Below are 19,218 nucleotides of genomic sequence, written 5' to 3'. Positions count from 1 at the left end.
ACTTCTTTCCAAAACTTCTTCTTATTCTCTTCATATGAATGACCCAATCCCTGACCCCACCTCAGGTCAGCTGCCCTCTTTGCCTCACGTACCTAGCGCTTTACTTCCACATTTTTCTCTCTATATTTTTCATACTTCTCTACACTATTACTCTGCAGCCATTCTTCAAAAGCCCTCTTTTTCTCTTCCACTTTTACCTTCACTCCTTCATTCCACCATTCACTGCCCTTCCTCATGCTGCCTCCAACAACCTTCTTTCCACACACATCACTTGCAATCCCAACAAAATTTTGTTTTACTAACTTCCACTCCTCCTCTAAATTGCCAGTTTCTCTTACTTTCACTTCGTCATATATCATTTTCAACCTTTCCTGATATTTACTTTATACCCCCGGTTTTATTAGCTCTTCAACCCTCACTACCTCCCTTTTACATCCACCTACTCTATTCCCCCATTCTTTTGCTACAACTAATTTTCCTTCCCCACCAAAAAATGATCAGACATACCGTTAGCCATACCCCTAAACACGTGCACGTCTTTCAATCTTCCAAACATTCTTTTAGTTATCAACACACAATCCATTAATGCCCTTTCTACTACTCTTCCATTTGCCACTCTTACCCATGTATACTTATTTTTATCTTGCTTTTTGAAAAAAGCTATTACTAATCACCATCTCTTGCTCAACACACATCTACCAGTCTCTCACCACCCTCATTTTCACCTGGTACGCCATACTTCCCAATGACACCATCTACCTCTCCAGCGCCCACTCTAGCATTTAAGTCACCCATGACAACTACATAATTCCTTCTACCCAGTCCTTCTACACACCTAGTTAATTCATTCCAGAAATCATTCCGCTCTTCTTCACTTTTCTCACTACCTGGCCCATACGCACTGACAAACGCCCAACATTCCCTACCCAACCTAACCCTTACTTAAAATCTTACTTCAAGGAAATACTATTCTATTCTGTGTTCTGTAACCCATTTTCTAGTTTATAATGCTACTGGTGTTAATGTTTTTCAGTAAAAGAGGGGCCTGCTGCTAGTATCACATTGTGTGATCACTGTTATTGCTGGTACCATCAGAATGTGTGCATCGCCAGAGTAGCTGTTATTGCTGTCACAAAGGTTGCGAGTACAGAATGGATGACGATGATGCTGCTACTGTCGTAATGTATTCAACCATCAGTGATGGAGTCCCTGCTGCTGCTGCTGCTATCCCAATACGTTGCTGTTGCTATCCCAATACGTGATGATTAACACTTTTCCTGTAGCTGTCATAATAGGCGGAGTATCAGCGTTGATGCTGCATCTAACTGATATGCACAATCTTCAAATGCTGCTGCTGTCGCAATGTGGGCAATAATCATTGAATGACGCATAAGTTTCTGCTACTGCTCTAATGTGCAATATCATCAGCAAGGATGCTGCTGCTCTCAATGCGCACAATGATCAGCGAGGACACTACTGTTGCTGCTCTCAATGTGCATGATGATCAGCGAGGATGCTGCTGCTGCTCTCAATGTGCACGATCAACGAGGATGCTGCTGCTGCTCTCAATGTGCACGATGATCAGCTAGGATGCTGCTGTTATTCTCACTTGTTACTGCTGTATGTGCACAATCATCAGTAGGGTTGATGATGCGGTCAAACTGCATGATCATCAGCGAAGATGCTGCTGCTCTCAACGTGCATTCAGCGAGAATGCTGTTGCTCAGCATACATGATCACATTGACCAGGTTGCTGCTGCCCTCTCAATGTGCATCATCATCAGCGAGGATACTGCTGCTGTTGCTCTCAATGTGCACGATCATCAGCGAAGATGCTGATGCTGCGAGGATGCTGCTTCTGCTCCCAATGTGCACAATCATCAGCTATGAAGCTGCTGCTGTTGCTCTTAATGTGCACGATCCTCAGCGAGGATGCTGCTTCTGCTGCTCTCAATGTGCACTATCGGCAGCGAGGATGCTGTTGCTCTCAATGTGCACGATCATTGGAGAAGATGCTACTGCTGCTCTCAATGCGCATTATCATTGGGGAGGATGCTGCTGCTGCTGCTCTCAATGTCCACGATCGTCAGCGAGGATGCTGCTGCTGCTGCTGCTCTCAATATGCACTTTTGGCCGCGAGGATGCTGCTGATGCTGCTCTCAATGTGCATGATCATCAGCGAAGATGCTGTTGCTGTTACTCTCTCGTCAGCAAGGATGCTGCTTCTGTTGCTCTCAACGGGCACAATCATCAGCATGGATGCCGCTGCTACTCCCAATGTGCACGATTATCAGCGAGGAAGCTGCTACTGCGAGGATACTTCTGCTCTCAATGTGCACTATCATCAGCGAGGATGCTATTGCTCTCAATGTGCACGATCATCAGCAAGGAAGCTGCTGCTGTTCCTCTCAACGGGCACAATCATCAGCATGGATGCCGCTGCTACTCCCAATGTGCACGATTATCAGCGAGGAAGCTGCTACTGCGAGGATGCTTCTGCTCTCAATGTGCAATATCATCAGCGAGGATACTATTGCTCTCAATGTGCACGATCATCGGAGAAGATGCACAACTGCTGCTCTCAGTGCGCATTATCACTGGCGAGGATGCTGCTGCTGTCTCCAAGGTGCACAATCATTTGCGAGGATGCTCCGGCTGGTCTTGATGTACAAGATCTTCACCAAGGATGCTACTGCTCTCAATGTGCACAAGTCAGTGAGGATGTTGCCGCTGCTCCCAATGTGGTCGATCGACAGCGAGGATGCTGCTGCTGCTCTCAATGTGCACGGATCACCACCGATGATGCTGCTGCTGCTCTATGTGCACAATCGTCAGCGAGGATGTTGCTCTATGTACACTATAGTCCGCGAGGATGCTGCTGCTGCTCTCAATGTACACGATCATCAGCGAAGATGCTGCTGCCGGTTTCAATGTACAAGATCTTCACCGAGGATGAGGATGCTACTGATCTCAATGTGCACGATCATCAGCCAAGATGGCGCTATTGCTCTCAAATGCTGCCACTACTCTCAATGTGTAAGAGTTGGCGAGGATGCTGCTGCTGCTCTCAATGTGGACAATCATCCGCGAGGATGCTGCTGCTGCTCTCAATGTGGACGATCATCCGCGAGGATGCTGCTGCTGCTCTCAATGTGGACGATCATCCACGAGGATGCTGTTGCTGTTGCTCTCAATGTGCACTATCATTGGGGAGGATGCTGCTACTGCTTTCAATATGCACAATCATCAGCGAGGAAGCTGCTGCTGATGCTCTCAAAGTGCACGATCATCAGCAAGGATGCTGTTGCGGCTGCTGCTGAACGTGCACGATAGTCAGCGAGGATGCTGCTCTCAATGTGCACAATCATCAACGAGGATGCTGCTCTCAATGTGCACTATCATCAGAGGGGATGGTGTAGGATGCTGCTGCTGCTCTCAATATGCACGGTAATCAGCTAAGATGCTGCTGCTGTCTCCAAGGTGCACGATCATCAGCTAAGATGCTGCTGCTGTTCTTGCTGTACAAGATCTTCACCAAGGATGCTACTGCTCTCTATGTGCACAATCATCAGATATGATGCGGATGCTGCTACTAATTTCAATGTGCACTATTGTCAGCGAGGATGCTGCTGCTGTTGGTCAATGTGCATGACCATCAGCAAGGAAGCTGCTGCTGTTCCTCTCAACGGGCACAATCATCAGCATGGATGCCGCTGCTACTCCCAATGTTCACTATCATCAGCGAGGATGCTACTGCTCTCAATGTGCACTATCATCACCGAGGATGCTGCTCAATGTGCACGATCATCAGCAAGGAAGCTGCTGCTGTTCCTCTCAACGGGCACAATCATCAGCATGGATGCCGCTGCTACTCCCAATGTGCACTATCATCAGCAAGGATGCTACTGCTCTCAATGTGCACTATCATCACCGAGGATGCTGCTCAATGTGCACGATCATCAGCAAGGAAGCTGCTGCTGTTCCTCTCAACGGGCACAATCATCAGCATGGATGCCGCTGCTACTCCCAATGTGCACTATCATCAGCAAGGATGCTACTGCTCTCAATGTGCACTATCATCACCGAGGATGCTGCTCAATGTGCACGATCATCAGCAAGGAAGCTGCTGCTGTTCCTCTCAACGGGCACAATCATCAGCATGGATGCCGCTGCTACTCCCAATGTGCACTATCATTACCGAGGATGCTACTGCTCTCAATGTACACTATCATCAGCGAGGATGCTGCTGCTGCTATTGCTCTCAATGTGCACGATCATCGGAGAAGATGCGCAACTGCTGCTCTCAATGCGCATTATCATTGGCGAGGATGCTGCTGCTGCTGCTGCGATGATGCTGCTTCAGCTCCCAATGTGCACAAATCACCACCAATAATGCTGCTGCTGCTCTCTATGTGCACAATCGTCAGCGAGGATGCTGCTGCTGTTCTATGTACACGATCGTCAGCGAGGATGCTGTTGCTACTCTCAATGTGCACGATCATCAGCGAAGATGCTGCTGCCGGTTTCAATGTACAAGATCTTCACCGAGGATGAGGATGCTACTGATCTCAATGTGCACGATCATCAGCCAAGATGGCACTATTGCTCTCAAATGCTGCCGCTACTCTCAATATGTACGAGTTGGCAAGGATGCTGCTGTTGCTCTCAAAGTGCACGATCATCCGCGAAGATGCTGCTGCTGCTCTCAATGTGGACGATCATCCGCGAGGATGCTGCTGCTGCTCTCAATGTGGACGATCATCCGCGAGGATGCTGCTGCTGCTCTCAATGTGGACGATCATCCGCGAGGATGCTGCTGCTGCTCTCAATGTGGACGATCATCCGCGAGGATGCTGCTGCTGCTCTCAATGTGGACGATCATCCGCGAGGATGCTGCTGCTGCTCTCAATGTGGACGATCATCCGCGAGGATGCTGTTGCTGTTACTCTCAATGTGCACGATCGTCAGCGAGGATGCTGCTTCTGTTGCTCTCAATGTGCACTATCATTGGGGAGGATGCTGCTACTGCTTTCAATATGCACAATCATCAGCGAGGAAGCTTCTGCTGTTGCTCTCAAAGTGCACGATCATTAGCAAGGATGCTGCTGCTGATGCTCTTAATGTGCACGATCATCAGAGATGATGCAGATGCTGCTGCTGATGCTCTTAATGTGCACGATAGTCAGCGAGGATGCTGCTACTGCTAATTTCAATGTGCACGATTGTCAGCGAGGATGCTGCTGCTGTTGCGCTAAGTGCACGATCATCTGCAAGGATGCTACTGCTCTAAATGTGGACAATCATCCGCGAGGATGCTGCTGCTGCTCTCAATGTGGACGATCATCCGCGAGGATGCTGCTGCTGCTCTCAATGTGCACGATCATCCGCGAGGATGCTGCTGCTGCTCTCAATGTGCACGATCATCCGCGAGGATGCTGCTGCTGCTCTCAATGTGCACGATCATCCGCGAGGATGCTGCTGCTGCTCTCAATGTGCACGGTCATCAGTGAAGGTGCTGCTCCTGCTCTCAATGTGCATTTTCATTAGCAAGGAGGCTGCTGCTGCTGCTCTCAATGTGCATGATCATCAGCGAGGATGCTGCTGCAGTCTTCAATGTGCACAATCACCAGAGAGGATGCTGCTGCTATCTCCAATATGCAATATTGTCAGCGGGGATGCTGCTGCTGTCTCCATGTGCAAGAGTGTCAGTGAGGATTCTGCTACTGTCTCCAATGTGCAAGATTGTCAGCGAAGATGCTACTACTGTCTCCAATGTGCAAGATTGTCGGCGAGGATATTGCTGCTGTCTCCAATGTGCACGATAGTCAGCGAGGATGCTGCTGCTGTCTCCAATGTGCACAATCATCAGCAAGGATGCTGCTGCAGTCTCCATTGTGCAAGATTGCCAGCAAAGATGCTGCTGCTGTTTCCATGTGCAATATTGTCAGCAAGGATGCTGCTGCTGTCTCCAATGTGCAAGAGTGTCAGTGAGGATGCTGCTACCGTCTCCAATGTGCAAGATTGTTGGCGAGGATATTGCTGCTGTCTCCAATGTGCACGATAGTCAGCGAGAATGCTGCTGCTGTCTCCAATGTGCACAATCATCAGCAAGGATGCTGCTGCCGTCTCCATTGTGCAAGATTGCCAGCAAAGATACTGTGGCTGTCTCCAATGTGCATGATTGTCAGCAAAGATGCTGCTGCTTTTTCAATGTGTACAATCATCAGCAAGGATGCTGCTGCTTTCTCCAATGTGCAATATCGTCAGCAAGGATGCTGCTGCTCTCTCCAGTGTGCATGTTTGTCAGCAAAGATGCTGCTGCTGTCTCAATGTGCACGATCATCAGCATGGTTTATGCTACTGTCTCAATGTGCATGATCAGCAGCGAGGTTGATGCTGCTTCCAATGTGCATGATACTCAGCGAGGATGCTTTTTCTCCTGTTATGTGTGAAATAACCAGTGATGTCACTGCTGTTTCAATGTGCATCCTCACCAATGCTACCCTTTTCATTACATAGGGCTGTTACACGTTACATGTGTGAATGTCATTACTGATGGGGATCAGTGCTGGTGTCATAATATTGATCACTTGTGGAGGTGGCATTACTGCTGGCATCTATTAGTTCAATAGCTTCTTTATCAATGTTGCATGACTGGTAATGCTCGTGGTGTTGCCATATTCTATTGCTTTTGCTATAGCAATATTCTATTCCAATGTCTGTACTGCTCTTACAGTCTCAATATAAGCAATCAAGGGTGTTATTGTCAGTGCCATCACAGTATGCAATGTGTGCAGTCACCAGTACTGTAGCTGCTGTCATTATGTGTGCAATAAATGGTACTGTTGGATATTTAGTGCTGATGCACATGCCAATTTGTACAATCACCGGTGCTGCTGCTACCGCATATGATCACTGCGGATGCTTATGCTGCGACTGTCACAGTGCATTATCACCAGTACTGCTAATGAAATTGTTGCAATATGTGCAGTCTTCATGTTCTGATGATGTCTAGTGTACAGCAACCTGTGCTGAGACTGTCAGATTGTGAGAGAGTGTTGCAACTGGGGTATCTAGTATTGTTTGCGCTGCTTTTGAATTTTTTAACTCTAGTATATTTACTGCTCTCACAATATTGGCAATCAACCGTGGTTGCTGCTGCTGCTAGATTTGTTCATACATTTGTGACAAGTTATTTGCTGCATAGGGACTTGCAGGACCTATTACAGAACTATCAAAATAAATTTTATACCCCCCTTTGATGGCTCAGGGCTTCAAAAGGTAAAAGAAGAAACCCTTTTATATTTCACTAAAGTTAGGCAACAATCATCAGAATTACAACCAATTCGTTAAGAACAATTTTTGAATATTATGCAAATATAGATATTCCCTGAAATGAATTTTTTTTTTCATTAAAACTTTCCTGTTACCTCTTCTTGATTTGAATATGAATTAATAACAATCTAGATAATTCTTAGAATGCAGAGGGAAAAACCGAGATTATTTTAAAATTCAGCAACCCAATACTAATAATAAGCAAACTAGAAATTACTTTAATCTATAAATAGAATACAACTGAGCTAAAGTATTATGCTGTAGAGTCTCATATAATAGGCTCATAATGAATTGCACATGAATTATGGGTAGTTTCATTGCAATCCCATTCTAATTCTGCAAGATGAGAGAAAGAAATAAGCAACAGTATTAAATATCTGATCATGAGAATTGGAAGCAAGTAATTTGTTCCATCTCTAAAGCATATGAAAAGATAAGAGTATAATTAAAAGTAAAACCTTTGAAACTGCAATGAAGTCAGTGAACTCTGTGCTGTACTGTACATTAGAGTACTCATAGAGAAAATAAGCATGAGCATGTGAAAGATCAGACTTGTTACAAAATGTAAAGGAAAAAAAAATAGAATTTAGGGGTTATAAAAACTACGAAAAGTTGTAGAAGTAGCAAGAAAAATATGGAATAAATTAGTGTACCATAGGTATATTGTTATTCTTCAGTAGAGATCTCCCAATTCATGACCCAAAGCTATGGACCTGGGTGTTGAAAGGTCCCAAGTATGAAACTGTCGATTATAACAACTTCCGGAGAAACTAATAGAAGCAGAAACTATGAGGTTTCCTTAAGAGGAAAGATAAGTGGCTAGCTATGTGTGGCATTATTAGTAACCTACTACAGGATTAGTACATTTCAGTGTCAAAACCCTTCACAGACATTCCTAGCATCCTGTGGCCCATTTGAAGACTTGATAAAAAAAGTTAATATTATATTAATGCTATTTATCAATACTCACTTATATCAACAGCACAAAACTGATCAGGTTTAATCTCTGGAGCAGAACATCGGTTCAAGGAAACACTGCATCGGGCATCATGCTTATGCAGAATAGTCTCCCATGTGTTGAAGCTCCCGTCTGGTCGATCGAAGGTCTATAGGCAAAGGTAAAATGTTATTTGCTTGTTGTATACTCAGATTATGCTGATGCACTATTTTCTCATATATGATAGTATGGTATTTATTAACTTAAAAAAGAACTTACAGCTGCAACCAAGCGATCAGGGAAATTTTCTGTACTGATGCATGCTGGAACTAACTTATGAGAAAAAATTAGTGCTGAAGGTAACTGTATAAGAGCAATGTCTTTTGAAGGTCTATTTCCTCCTCTGTAATCTGGATGAATGTGGATCTTTTTCACCTGAAATAGGAAGAGTTTTTGTTACACACAAAATTATTACTAAAGATTTCAAAAATTAAAAGTAAATGGGGAAGAGTTCAAACAAATGCACATAAATTTTTATATGTTTAATATTTAGATGTAAACAATTTTAAGATTTTCATACAGGATAAAATTTTCAGCGTTATTTTGATGATTTTAAACATTACATTTAATCAAAAAGCAATTTACCATAAGCATACAATATATATTTTATTCACAAATCCATTTATTTAGTGTACACAACCCATCTTCTGTGTAAGCATTCATTATACCAGATATCATAAGACCAAAAAATGGGTGGCCACTTTACGTAGGTTGGAAGAAGTCTGGCTAGTCCCTCGAGTTAAATTAGCTACCTACCCTATTATTTGTTTCTGCCGAGTTTTTTTTTTTTTTCAATCCATACAGTGCACAGCTTGAGATGCACTGACAGCACTTCACCCAGACGAGGCATAAGAGTTGGTTTGACGTTAATCTTGCAAGCCAACTTCATCCAATTACTGTATTGCACAAATTTTCTCTATAGCTTTCAATTATTTCCTATTCTTTCTTCTGCATGTGTGATGTCTTTTACTAGGAATCTATATCTATTACTGATTAGGAGGTTACTTCTTCCGTCAGCTGAGTGTACTTATTTTCTTTAGACAATGGAGGTTGACTAGCATACATTTGAATGCTAGTCACCATGGTTTGATAAATGTAATTTCAATAAGGGAATGTATTTCTATACCCTACCGATAATCTCAATTATTCTCTCTATAAGCCTAGTTTTATATCAACATCTATCCTATTGCTAAAAATTTCTAGTTTTCTTTCAATAGGCTAAGGCCTCTGATATAGTACAGCATAGAGATAATCTGACAGTGTATGGCAATAACTTTGGCTTGGTTAAGCCGCAGCCCTGTTGTCGATTCAACCCTTAAGCTGTATATAAATCCCTATCTCCTTGAACTCGCTAGTCAGTGGGAAGGAAAGGGTGGGCATGGCAAATATAAAAAAAAAAAATGAATTATTATCAAAATTCCATTATCTTTCAAAAGTTCCCCCGATGTTCATAACACTAATTCCCAAACTCAGATGAAGGTAGGTCAGTGAAAGTGAGAAATAGGAAATGTAAAGTCAAACAAACTTATCTAGCAACTGAGACTTAACTCTTGGCATAGTAACACTGTAATTAAATGTCACCAAATGAGAAGCGTTTCTCCAGCCTCCAGATTGTGAACGAAATACAACATTCTATCAAACCATACACTTTTATAAATTACCCAAGAGCAAGTATTTTCAGAAATAAAATACTAATATTAAGAATTAAAGTTACACAAAAATTTACCTGTATTAAAACTACATCCCCTGCGGCTACTACAGCACCCAATGCCTTGCAATCTTTATAACAAAAACACTAAGATAATTCTTAGCAAAAACTGACTTGGTATTCCCTTCAGCTGCTGCTAAGAATCTTTCCAAAGACATTCCTATATGAACTAGACGATTTAGCAAAACTTCCAACATCAACAACCCTAACCTTTGAATCTTTCATCCAACTTCAATCTAATTCTTTGAGCACACTTGAGACTATGCTTTTAAGAAGAGATTCAAAATCTTAACCCCACAATAAAAATCAGAAACCTTCATCTAAAAAGTTTAGCATTATCCAAATTACTGTACAACATATCTCACACGGCAAAGAAATCTATTTTTGGACATCAACTTTCTTTTTCTAAAGAGGGAATACATAAAATTGAGCCTAATCCGTTACTTTAAATCCTTCTTTGCTCTGTTTGATTTGATGTAGATTTTGAAGAAAACTTAATTTTCTCATAACTTATAAATAGCTTTTGTTGCTCAATAATGCATATTGTCAATGCTAAATTTAACAGTAAATAGATGCCAAGCTGTGAAATCTCCAACAGAAAAATTACAAAGATTCAAATTGAAAAAAGTTTAAATATTTATTACTACAAATTTTTTGGGCAACTACAAGTTTCTCAATAGTAAAAGTCCAAAATATATATGAACTAATAACCTTAGTGGGGAATTCCAAGCCTATAATCTTGATTAAGTATTCAAAATAGATTTCTGGGCTCAACCTGTGCCGGCCAGTGAAATGCTCCTATAGCACCATTTCTAAGGAATATAACTGCTAAATATTACCAGAGAAAAAATGTATAGGAATCCTAGGTTGAACTAGCTCGCTCACCTATTGGTGTCGGTATAAACTAGGGCGTAATAGACCAGAGGTCTCGTACCATTTAGACATTTATTCTTCAAAATCCCTCAATAGTGAGGTGCGGTTCAACCTCCCCTGCCGCGCAGACCAGTACTACTAACTCTACCCACGCTTGCCCAGCACTCCTTTTTAGCACCAGTTACGAATAAGTCGATTGTATTTTTCTCGGTGTACTTTTGGATTACTTACCTTTCCTACGCATCGATGGCGGAATCTCAAGTTACTCCATCGAAGTTAAGTACTTTATCCATGAGTTTTAAGCGTGAATGGGCAGTGTAGCCTTTGTTTTATTAATTCAGAAGTGTTTTATTGTGAACGGCGTTCCCGTTCTAACCGTTCATGGTTACACGGACCTGCCCTTTCTCGCTAGTTCGTTCGTTATTACTTTCATCATTGCTATTCGTTCAAACTTTTAGGAGATTTTTCCTTTACACCGATTATATGCTTTCATCTTAGCGTATCATTATTATTATACTATGGTATCAGTGTTAGCGAATCATTAAGGCGTTCTGTTATGTTGGCATGCCTGCCTTCGTGCATGTTATTGGATAGCGTTCCCACAGGGAATTGTTTCGCTGTTTTTTTCTAGGAGCATTTCACTTGATGTTATAAGACTATCTGTTTTATTTACGCTCCACATAGTTTTAAGTTTTGGTTCGAGTGGGACTCTCGCGTAGCTCTTTATTGTGTTACTGCTCGATATCTACCCGCTTCGGTAGCAAGGTTGGTACCCTTGTTTTCCATCTTCCAAGATGGCGTCATGCTCCCTCCCTTGCCACTCGCTCGAGTCCCTCTCTTGCCATATTAACTTTGCATGCCTAGCCTTTTTTACGTGATTACGCTTTTATTCATTAATTACTTTTAAGTATTTATACAGTTCATATTGTTTTTATTGTCACACTCCGTTATGATTATATTTTTGGGATTTTCATGTGTTGAGGGGATCTCCAGTTGGTAGCCCTGCCTACCACCACCTGTCCATGTGATCCCCCTGTACCCCCCCCCTCCCAGAGTTCGTCTCTCCTCTTACTCGATGGTTGTTGGCTATGACATACGGGCCAAGTATGCTTGTTCCTCAGTCTTCCCTCAACGTTCCGACATATTGAGGACCGAGATTATCTCACGGGGTGCTACATAGTCTCATTCATCCCAGGCGGTTCTCGTCTCCCCCCTCCCGTTGTCTCGATTGGCCATCAGTCGGGGGAGGGGGAGGGCCGGGACAGCCGGGGACTATATCACACATGTGATTGGGCAGTATACCTATGCCTTCTTGGTATGGCTTTTGCTTTTAGCTTATGGATTTAGGAATGAGACCTTATCTATATTAGGAGTGTCCCCATCATACGGTACCTCCTGCCATTATCGCCCATAGCAGGATATATTATTAACCTACATCATAGTATTCTACACGAATCATTACCTTCGTCCCGGTACGTCCGGTAGTCTCGTTGGTGGATCCCTTGGCTCCTCCAGCATTCTCCCACCGTACCCTCCCGTCATCAGACATTGGGGCCTCCGGGCTTACAATACTGCCAGATCTGAAGACACTGACACAGTTTATGATTCCTACTCTCCCTACGGGAACCCTATACTCTCACGGACGTCAATGTTTAAGATCATAACCGGAGTTTTTTATTATATGTATTTTAAGGATGTAACTTAAGTTTACTCTAGTTTACTTCAAGTTTACTTTAAGTATTTCTGTTCCCGGTCCCCGGGACTATTATTTATTATTACTCAATCCCTTGTTTTTACATCCTTTTCTCATCCCCGGCTCTTCCGGGTTCCTCTTGGAATAGTCTCAGGTTCTCTGCATGTTTAGTCTAAGGCTATACATTTTACTTTAATTTCAAGGTCCGGATCCTCCGGGGCCCCTTCTAGAGATATTAAGTAGATGTTCATAGACTATTCCTTTTTACAGCAGCCTGCGCGGCCGTCCTTCAACAGCCCTGCGGACATGAGGTCTGTAGATCTCACGCCGACTGTGGGATTCAAATGGATGACCTTATTGTTTGGCACCCCGACAACTACCTTGTCTGTTACGACCTTGTCACCACCCTCTCTTCGGAATCAGTGAGTCCTCTATAGGTCGTTTTTTTTTTTTATACTTGCATTCCTCTTGCTTTATATAATGAACCCTTGGTTTTCATTTCTCAGCTCCGTCTCCCGGGTTTGCTAACCTTATCCCCGTTCTTTCAGAGTTCCCAAGCAGCTAAGACCACAGCAAGAGCCACCTTGAAAGTTTGGGTAGGCGGTTTTGCCCGTAATGTTAAGGACAAGAAGCCTTACGTCCTTTCCGAAGATTACTGCAACCTGATCTACCCCAACGCAAAACCTTCGGCAGCAGTGCCTAAAGAAGTGGCGGCCCCTATTATTGCCGACATTGCGGCAACCGTGGAACTTGATCTTGATCAGGATACTGACATCGGTGACGACCCCGACCCCATTGAGGACAATGTTGCGGCTCTGAACTTGGACCTAGAACCCATGGTTTTGGACGAACCGGAGACAGGTAAGGAGGTAGGTGAGGCAGGTGGGTCCGGCGCTAAGATCTCTCTTCTTAGCCCCTCTTTTTCTTCGGCATCTAATTCTTCTTCCTTTCTAGTATTTGAAGCGAACCGTGAATCTACCCCGAGATCACACCCGGTTCCTCCCAAGGTTAAGTCTCAGAAGAGACCCTTAGTTAGGACTCAAAAGAATCCCACACTACCTAAAACAACCAAGCCCAAGAAGGCTTCCCTCCCCGGAGCCCCTAGTGGCTTAGCTAGCACCTCCTCTACTTCTCAGGACCCGGGAGTGCAACTTCCTCAGTTGCCCCGGCCAACCTCGACCCGGTGGCTCTCACCAAAATGATGTCAAGGGTTGTCTCAGAGCAGATTAGCTCAATGCTTTCTGCCGTTACCAGGAGACTGGACACCCTAGAAGGAGGACTGCCTCAACAACAGAAGTTCCTCATCCCGGACGCCTCAAAACTCCCGCCTTTTACTAAAAATAACCCGTAGAAAATGGCGCTCCACTGCCCTTTCACGGACGGGATGTTGACCATTGAAGGCTTTGGAACCCGGCCCATTGAAGACTTTGAGTTCTTCCCTCCCGGCCTTCAATTCCCCTTCCCCGGCTTCGCCCGGCTAACGGAAGAAGCTCTTGTCCGGCTAGATAAGGTCCCTAAGGAGACCATTATCTTCCCAAAAGAACAGGCTCAGTCTGTTTGGGTTAGAACCCTAAACGAGTGGGGTTGCACAAACACCATGCTGACTCCCCACAAGAGTACATACACTATGTTTCTTGTGGACGAGCAGACCCCTACTCCTTGCGTCACCAAAATGGTGGACTTAGTTCTTCAGGCAGTGGCCGAAGACAAACCTTTGCCCCAGCTTCGGGAGACAGATCCTACATCTCTTCTGCTCCCATCAGACAATGAATGTTGGCTTAACATTCAGGCAACATTTACCTCTGGTAAGCTATCCGCTGATTGTGCGTCGACGCAATTTAGCGAACGACTTCCAAGACTCCCCGAAACCTTAATTCGACTCGAGTTCGAGTCCCGGTCTAGGTTTAGCAGGAGCCTAAACGTCTCGACGATGGCGGAGATGTTTTCCCTCAAGTTCGATGAGGAATACGCCTTTAAGGTCATGACAAAAGCCACCTTACAATCCTTGTTAGCGGATTGCTATGACTTCTTGGTAGCCAGAAGACGTTGCCATAGGCATGTTTTATCAGAGGCTACTATCCGCCATGAGCCGAATAAGCTCATTAAAGCCTCCGCTTGGGGTCCGGACCTGTTCCCGGAGGACATGGTCAACTCAGTGTTAAGGGAAGCTGCCAGAGTGAACCAAAGCCTCAAGGTCCGTTGGGGTCTCACTCCCAAACGGAAGTTCGAACAGTCGAACGTTCACTCCCGGGGCAGGAAAAGGCTACGTCCTTATAGCTCTGCCCAGTTCCGCCAACCTCTCCAGGTAGTCCAGCCGGTCCCGGTTGCTCAGACCATCCAACCCTCCACCTCCAAGCCTCAGCCCCAAGAGGAATATGTTCTCGTTCCTAAAAGCCAAGTGGCTTCGGGCTCGTTCACCTCCCCTGCTTATAACCCTGCCTATGACTCCCAGGCTTCCTCTCAAGGATACCAACGAGGCAGGGGCCTTGGTTCAAGAGGTTTTTTTCAGAACGGAGGCAAAGGGAGATATTTCTCCCGTGGAAAGGGATCACGCGGAGGCCGTGGCGGAAAATCCTCCAACTACTGAGAATCTTCAGGTAGGAGGGAGACTTTATGCATTAAGGAGTCGCTGGAGGTTCAGTCCTTGGGCCTTCAGCATAATTTCCAAGGGCCTGGGGTGGAGTTGGATAGAAGGGCCTCCTCCACCGAACAAATTCCATCAACTCCCGACACCGGATCTGATCCTGTTTACCCAGGATCTCTTGCGCAAGAACGCGATCAAAGAAACATAACATCTGAAGTTTCAAGGTCGCTTATTCAGCGTCCCGAAAAAAGACTCAAGACAGCCGGAGAGTCATCCTCGATCTTTCCCGGCTAAACTTGTCCATTCAATGCGACAAGTTTCACATGCTTACCGTCTCGCAGGTACGGACCTTACTTCCCCGTGGGGCCGTCACCACCTCCATCGATCTTACCGATGCTTACTATCACGTTCCAATAGCGAGACATTTCCGCCCATTCCTAGGATTCAGACTAGGCGACAAGGCTTACACGTTCAAAGTGATGCCTTTCGGGCTCAACATCGCGCCCAGAATTTTCACGAAACTGGCGGAATCAGTCATTCAAGAACTTCGAACCCAAGGGGTCCAAGTCGTCGCATATCTTGACGATTGGCTAATCTGGTCAAACAACGTCGAGGATTGTCTCAAAGCGACAAACAAGGTGATCCAGTATCTTCAGTCTCTGGGATTCCAAATAAATTTCAGAAAGTCCTGCCTAACACCGGAGACCAAGTTTCAGTGGCTGGGATTACAGTAGGACCTATGCTCTCAAACCCTATGTCTTCCCAGGTCCAAGAGAATAGAGATTGCGAAGAATACCAAACGATTTCTCGGGGAAAATATAACATCCAGAAGGAATCAAGAAAAGATCCTAGGATCCCTACAATTCGCTTCAGTGACAGACCTTCTTCTGAAAGCGAAACTGAAGGACATAAACCAGGTTTGGCGCTCCAGAGCGAACAACAAATTTCGAGACAAGACGACCCGTCTTCCTCCCATTCTTCGGAAGAGGCTTCTCCCATGGACAACCACCAAGAGCCTGTCGAAATCGGTCCCCCTACGGTACCCCCCCTCCAAAGATAGTCATCCACACGGATGCCTCCCTATCAGGTTGGGGAGGTTATTCCCAACACAGGAAGGTTCAGGGCCTTTGGTCCACAATGTTCCAACAGTTCCACATAAACGTCCTAGAAGCCATGGCGGTCTTACTAACTTTAAAACGTCTTTCCCCGGCCAAGAAGCAACACCTGAGACTAGTTCTCGACAACGAAGTTATAGTCCGTTGCTTAAACAGAGGGGGCTCCAAGTCAGGCACCATCAACCATGTGATGGTAGCAATCTTCTCCCTGGCAGCCTCAAACCAATGGCACCTATCAGCTGTCCATCTGGCTGGAATTCGGAACGTTGTGGCAGACGCACTCTCAAGGACGACCCCGTTGGAATCAGAATGGTCACTAGATCGAAAATTGTTTCAGTGGATCCTCTTCCAAGTGCTGGACCTCCAGGTAGATCTCTTCGCGACGGAGTCCAACCACAAACTGAAATGTTATGTGGCCCCCAACCTGGACCCTCGGGCTTACGCCACGGATGCCATGTCTCTGAACTGGAACACCTGGGAAAGGATTTATCTTTTCCCACCGGTGAACCTATTGATGAAGGTGCTGGACAAACTTCGAACCTTCAAAGGTCAAGTAGCCCTGGTGGCCCGCAATTGGCCCAAGAGCAATTGGTTTCCTCTTTTACTGGAGCTGAATCTCCACCCTCGCCAGATTCCCAACCCGACTTTGACCCAGATAGTATAAACGCTCACTGTGTTCGCTTCCTCAGACATTCGGAACGCCCTAACTTTATGGACTTCATGAAGTTTGCGGCCCACAAAGGGGCTAACATAGATCCCCAGAATACTTTATTCTTAGAATCAGATAAGAGAGACTCCACTCTTCGTCAATATGACTCAGCGGTCAAAAACTAGCAAAGTTTTTGAAGGATTCTAATTTTGTCTTTATGACATTGAACCTAACGGTAACCTTTTTCAGAACCTTGTTTGAGTCAGGTTTGGCAGCTAACACTATTACTACCATTAAGTCTGCCTTGAAGATTTTCCTGGTCGGGTTTAATATAGATCTAACAGACTCATTGCTAGCTTCAATTCCAAGAGCTTGTGCCAGACTGAAACCATCTATTCGTCCTAACTCGGTTTCCTGATTTCTCAATGATGTCCTCAAACTGGCGTCAGAAACCATCAACGACTCATGTGAGTATATACCTCTACTCAGAAAAACTCTATTCCTTATGAGTTTAGCATCCGGCGCTAGAATTTTGGAATTAGCGGCCTTATCAAGAGATCCAGGCCACATCGAGTTCCTTCCATCAGGAGAAGTTCTCCTCTCCCCAGACAAGGTCTTCTTGGCCAAAAATGAAGACCCTCAAAACAGATGGTCCTCCTGGAAAATTATCCCGCTCCTTCAGGATCCTTCCCTGTGTCCTGTTACCACTCTAAAGTCCTTTCTATCAAGGACTTCCTATAAGACCTCAGGACCCTTGTTCGTCAGAGCAGGGAGGGACTATAACTTTAAAAGGGATCAGGCAACAGATCTTGTATTTTATCAAACAGGCTAATCCTGAGTCCTTCCCTCACGTCCATGACATACGGGCGGTAGCAACCTCAATAAATTTTTTCCATCACATGAACTTTGCAGATCTTACTAAATATACCGGATGGAAATCCCCGTCAGTGTTCAGGCGACACTATCTTAAACATCTAGACGCCCTTCAACTCGCTACCGTAGCCGCAGGGAGCGTGGTATCCCCCGAACAAATTAATTCCTAATTTATTCCTGAATTTACTATGTGTGCCATCTTCTTCCTCTTACCTGCCTCACTTACAGTTCCTACCTGAGTTCAGTTTGTTATGTCACACCCATGGGTGTCCCCATGTCTTAGATATTGTTTATCTCTATTATTAATTGTCATATTTACATTTTGTCCTGCGAACTGTATTTCTTTAATGTCCAGTTTTATATAGTATTTTTAAGATATTTTGACCTCAGATCATATTTTGATTTCAAGTTTTACTTTTACATTTTGCCATCCCTTCCTGGGATATTATATCCTGTCATTTTTGATGTTATAAAAGACTATCGTCTACTACTACAACTCTTGATTAAACTACTGTTATGTTATGTTGATTTTAATTCGTTCCCTTATATTTAATGAAGTTTGGGTTCGTTTCTCTGGTACTATTTCACTGGCCGGCACAGGTTGAGCCCAGAAAAGGGATTTTGACGAAGGAAAAATCTATTTCTGGGCGAGAGACCTGTGCCGCCCAGTGAACCCACCCTAGTTGTCCCCCCCTGATCAGACCCCAAAACTTAAGGGTGCTGTAAGGAGTGCTGGGCAAGCATGGGTAGAGTTAGTAGTACTGTTCTGCGCGGCAGGGGAGGTTGAACCGCACCTCACTATTGAGGGATTTTGAAGAGGAGATGTCTAAATGGTACGAGACCTCTGGTCTATTACGCCCTAGTTTATACCGACACCAATAGGTGAGCGAGCTAGTTCAACCTAGCATTCCTATACATTTTTTCTCTGGTAATATTTAGCAGTTATATTCCTTAGAAATGGTGCTAGAGCAGCATTTCACTGGGCGGCACAGGTCTCTCGCCCAGAAATAGATTTTTCCTTCGTCAAAATCCCTTCTATAGCCCTTAATAGCTGAATTGAACAGTTTCCTTTCATATAAAGGAAATTTCAAAACTTTACATTCAAAGTAGTTCCTAGTCACAAAACTTCATTTTCCTTTATTTACACTAATCAAAAACCTTCCCTTACCTAGATAAAATTTTTTAGCTGAATGTCTCTTGGAAAGCATATTTATTCTCAAATGAACTGCCGAGACATTCAACATCTGTGGAATAAACAGAGGTAAAAAGATTATTTCCTTCAAATTCGTCCAAGTTAATATCCCCCTATCAGATATATGAATTCCAACCTTATTATACACCATGTTCCAAATATAAGCCAATGCTGTTGCGTTGTTTGAAAACCTACCCAC

At 44.4% G+C, this 19,218-nt stretch overlaps 1 protein-coding gene across 2 annotated transcripts in view; it reads right to left on the bottom strand.

Annotated features, from left to right (window-relative positions):
- Positions 1-19,218, bottom strand: part of LOC137628768 (modular serine protease-like) — a 141,127-nt gene that overhangs the window by 2,784 nt on the left and 119,125 nt on the right. For both annotated transcript variants that reach the window (XM_068359978.1, XM_068359970.1), the window contains 2 exons: positions 8,552-8,707; positions 8,306-8,441 (listed from right to left, as the gene is read on the bottom strand). In XM_068359978.1, coding sequence (XP_068216079.1) covers positions 8,306-8,441; positions 8,552-8,707 — 292 coding nt within the window. The remainder of the gene's footprint in view (positions 1-8,305; positions 8,442-8,551; positions 8,708-19,218) is intronic.

This window comes from Palaemon carinicauda, chromosome 2 (assembly GCF_036898095.1).
Source record: "Palaemon carinicauda isolate YSFRI2023 chromosome 2, ASM3689809v2, whole genome shotgun sequence".
Lineage (NCBI taxonomy): Eukaryota > Metazoa > Arthropoda > Malacostraca > Decapoda > Palaemonidae > Palaemon > Palaemon carinicauda.
This window is presented reverse-complemented; position numbering and strand designations above follow the sequence as displayed.